This window comes from Rhagoletis zephyria, unplaced genomic scaffold (genome assembly GCF_001687245.7).
Source record: "Rhagoletis zephyria isolate East Lansing unplaced genomic scaffold, Rhagoletis_zephyria_1.1 Rzeph_scaffold_00154, whole genome shotgun sequence".
Taxonomy (NCBI): domain Eukaryota; kingdom Metazoa; phylum Arthropoda; class Insecta; order Diptera; family Tephritidae; genus Rhagoletis; species Rhagoletis zephyria.
This window is the reverse complement of record NW_016157238.1, coordinates 195334-200021: the sequence shown is the minus strand read 5'-3', so window position 1 is coordinate 200021 and position 4688 is coordinate 195334. Positions and strand designations below refer to the sequence as shown.

The window sequence follows — 4688 nt, the reverse complement described above, 5'->3', positions numbered from 1 at the left end:
CGTTGTTGCACGCGCTAGACGAGAAAGGTACAATATCATTGTCAATGATGTTCCATGATACATTTGGTAAATTAAAGTCACCCAACACAATCAATGAATCAGAGGGTTTAATCATTGAATTAATTGATTTCAGTAAAGATACATGTTGTGAATACACTGATAAGTCAGATCGAGGAGGATTTATTGCTAAATGGGAAAAATTAAAAACAATGACACCTTTCTGGGCACTTTTAGTTTTCTATTTGGCTTATTTTGGCACTTTTTCATCCTCAATATGGCACTTCATTTGATATAATCCGAGCTTTAAGAGAACGCAAAGCAGACATTCTAATGGTTAACGAATTCAGAACAACAAAACTTTGCGCAAAGTGTTTTAGAATCAACCTGACATCGAAATCGCCACACAGATACCAATTTTGCCCAAATTGCAGTACCTGTTGGAATCGAGACGTCATTGCTGTGAAAAACATTCTCTACCTGGGAGAATGTATCATTAATCAAGACGAAGAACACGAAAATTTTCGAAAATAAGATGTCACTATTTCTTCTATAATGGCAACTGTGTACATCTGACTGCGAAAACAATTTAACTTTTATTAGTTAGGGTCTTTCGCTCTATATTTTGTTCTCAAATACGCACAGTTTTTTCATACATAAATACTTGGCGACAACTTTTGTATTACACGTACACACATACTTTGTTGTCATTTTTATAAATATACTATATATACATATGTAAAAATCTAATAGTATGCATTCAGGAAATTTTTTAAATATGTTGCTATTCAGACAACCCAATCAATGACTTATTTCAACACGTTTCTTAAAAATTATTGATACACGGTACTGGTTAAGAGAACAGTCTTTAAAATAACTTGATGAAAAAAGTTATTGAATGAATTGTACGAATAAAAGATATAAAATATGTTGTATGTATAGTATATAAAAAAAAAAACGTCTTAATTTATCCACGCATACAAAAAAGGAGATTTAAATAAAAGTAAAACGTTCGTCCTCGATGTAAACTAATTTGTGGCGTGAGTTTTCGTTTAATTAGATCGTTGTTTTAGTCGAGTTTAAGTTTTTTTTTTTGTTTTTTAATACCTACTTCGTACTGAAAATTATAGCCGTTTGCGTTTCGTTAAGTTCGTTTTTGTGTTTTGTTTTCTTCTTTGGATTTATATGTATTCACATACATATACGTTTACATATGTACATATGTATGTATATGTATATATTTATACATAGTTATTATTTGGAAAAGTACTTTATGTCATTGTCAGGGTGCCTGCACCAAGCCCGAAACCAACACCTTTTGGTCCGAAATTTCGACCATAACACGCTCTGCAATAAATATCACCATCGGGACCATCATTTAAATTGGTTGAATCGAGGGACTTTCTACAATCAGCACAATGGAAGCAACGTTTGTGCCAAATTCTGCTTTTGCTAATCATTTGCTCAGCAGCGAAGACCGCATAACCGCACCGTGGACAGCCTCCCGACGAACGCGGTCCAGTGAATGGTTTACCTTCGGGGCTGAAAAGAAAAAAAAAACATAGTAAATACGTATGCACTTATTGTATATACGTATGCACATCAGGGTGGTCCCTAAATGTAAATGTAATGATGCAAATTTTTTCATCACATTTCCTTCCCGTCAGATTTACATCAGAATTTTCATGACTTAATACCATTTGAAGGTGAAGAAAAAAGCAAAGTATATAATCGATGAAGAGTACACTATCCTGCGTAAAAACATGAAGTTGTACGATAGTTCGTAGTTTTTATCATGGTTCGTACCGTTCCAATTTATTTGTGGAAAACGCGAATAAATTTCTGACTCTGTTCCATAACAATATTTGGGTGCACGCAAATATACTCGGCTGCGAAAACATTTTAAGTAAGTATATAGTACACTGAGCTACCCTTTCGATAAAAATTCAAAAAATATCCCAGATGAAGCGTTACTTGAACGATTTAAAATCGAATCGAATTGTTTTTCAACCAGCACGGTATAAGGAAATCAAGGAAATTCAAAATTATTCACTAATTCCACAACTAAAACACGGTTAACATCACATCAGATATGATGGATTTGCTTTCTACCACCTATTGTGTCGTTTAAAATTATTCAAAGGACGATTTTCTTCCTTCGATAGAAGTGAATTTTTAAACTTCCTTCAACGTGTACCCATTTTGTATGAAAAATCAAATAAAAATACAAAATGAAACTAAAGTGAAGAAAAGAAAACTAAAAGCAAAAGAAACCGATTGTGAAGGTGATTTAATAAAAATACGCGTAACGAAATACAAAAACAAAGTTGGCCAAGATCCTGGGTGTCTGGGGCATCCCGAAGAATGTTACTGTCAAAATAAAAAATACATATTACCAAACCCTTTCTGGTTTATCTTCTCGCTAACTAAAAGTAGATAAATATTCGAAAGATTTCACCACAAAACCAGAATTGTCTGCAAATTCATCGAACTTTCGTGAATATTAGAAGTTTCAGCTTGAAATACTGGAACAAAAACAAAAAATCTTCTCGCAAAGAAAGGTGGCTCGGCTGTAGCTGAAGAAGTACATTTGCCGACGAAAAGCCTGCAACAACATTGAGAAACAACTGGTACCAAACAGAGAAGATAGTACGTTAATATATATAGGTTCAACCGAAATCGCTGCGAACTCGCCAATACGCTGATATAGGCGAGTACCTAATCGTCTGCTAATCGCAGCTTTAAGACAACGCAAAGCAGACATTCTAATGGTTAACGAATTTAGAACAACAAAACTTTGTGGAAAGTGTTTTAGCATCAACCGGATGTCCAAATAGCCCCACAAGTAGCAATTTTGTCCAAATTGCCGTACCTGTTGGAATCGAGATGTCAATGCTGGGAAAAACTTTAATTAGTTAACGACGCCGCCACAAAGGCTATTGGAGTTAAAATCTAATGTGAACATACATATATTCATATACCAGTATATTTGCTACTTACTATTGAATGGTAGATTCACCAGAAGTCGACACCAGTGTTGGTGCGTGTCCATAGCCGAATCCTTTCGGGCCAAATCGTTTGCCATAACAAGCCCTGCAGTAAATATCCTTATCAGGTCCGTCGCAGGCAAGCATCGAGTCCAGCGGGCGATGACACTCAGTGCAGTTGTAGCACTTCCTATGCCACATACGACCTTTGGAGAGCTGTTGCTCAGCAGCAAAAACAGCTCCGCCGCAGCGTGGGCAGCCCTCGCCTTCAGGTGCTTTTATTGACGTAGTATCAGGACACACAAATGGTCGCTGGGAGGAAATTTGATCTTCGCTAAAAATCACGAACGGATTAGAATCTTTGAGTTATATAACTGAAATAAATTAACTAACGTCATGCCATCGGTTTGCAAAAAACTGGATCCGCATGCGAATCCGTAACCGTGAGGACCCCATTTCTTTCCATAGCAAGTTTTGCAGTACACTTCTTTGTCAGGTCCATCGCACGCAATGATAGAGTCCAAAGTTTTTGTACAATCTCTGCATTTGAAACACTTCCTGTGCCATTCGCGACCCTTCGATAGCACCAACTCTGCAGCAAAGACCACGCCACCACAACGCGGGCAGCCTTCGCCTGGGCGAGCTTGTATCTTTCCAACATCTATATCTGCAACCTTTGGCGCCATATCACTGCATATCATAGAGGTCAGAAATAAATATAAAAAATGTGTACATACATACAGAATTGTTTCCGTTTTGCTTTTCATGTCTCACATATGTATGTATGTTGCGATTTATTAAATATGCATTGTATATGAGCTAATTGAGCCGTTCAGTGCACTCATCGATTAACATCTTAAATTTAAGTGTCAAAGCACTTGATATAGTCATAACTTATTACGTTTATAATAACTTTATATAACATACAATAGTACATGATATTTATAACAACATTATTTATTTGATTTTATAATATAAATGGAATTTAAAAAAATAATGTACATTATTTGATCGCATCTCCCACCGTTTTAATCAATTTGTGCACTGAACTCCACTATAATGTCAATATTGTGGTTTGTATACATTGAATACTTAGAACACAAGAACGACGCTTTAGGCTACCAGCGACTTCATACAATTAACTGGTTTTGTTTTGTTTTCTATCATTAAATTACGGGTATATACCTTTGCCACTCGGCATCTTTTATGTCAGACATAAGACCCATAGAAGACATTCCTATATGACCATAACCCCTTGCGCCAAATTTCTGAGCATAACAGCCTGTGTTAATTAAAATAAATAAATATCCATAGTACAACTCAGTAAATATATGTACATACATACATGGGATAAGTTTTTGAAATCAACTAAGATGCAATATTTACCCCCAAAACTGGCTCAAAGAACATTTCAATGCATTCTTGTATACATAAGTACATATAATTTTCTAATACAGTTATGTACGTACATGGATACATGCATACACATACAAACCTATGTTTTAACATTTGCACTTGTACTTGCAGAAGTATATGTGACCTGGTCTACGAAAAGGGAGCTTACGTGCGAAAACTAGTTTTCTGTGAAAAAGCTGTTAAAAGTAAGCAACTCGTTTCGTCAGTTTCTCATTATCTCGTTAATTGTTCTCCGCGCCGGACGTCCAGTAAGTGTTGTTGTTGGTCCAGTAAGTGTTGTTGTTGGTC

The 4688-nt window shown here is 35.8% G+C and overlaps 1 protein-coding gene across 3 annotated transcripts in view; it reads right to left on the bottom strand.

The window, feature by feature from the left end:
• Positions 1 to 1048: 1048 nt before the first annotated feature.
• The window catches only part of Mlp84B (Muscle LIM protein at 84B), a 123035-nt gene continuing 119395 nt past the window's right edge, over positions 1049 to 4688 (bottom strand). For all 3 annotated transcript variants that reach the window (XM_017605472.1, XM_017605485.1, XM_017605479.1), the window contains exons 7-9: positions 3378 to 3674; positions 2998 to 3318; positions 1049 to 1539 (exon numbers count right to left, since the gene is read on the bottom strand). In XM_017605472.1, coding sequence (XP_017460961.1) covers positions 1269 to 1539; positions 2998 to 3318; positions 3378 to 3674 — 889 coding nt within the window. In that variant the 3' untranslated portion in view covers positions 1049 to 1268. The remainder of the gene's footprint in view (positions 1540 to 2997; positions 3319 to 3377; positions 3675 to 4688) is intronic.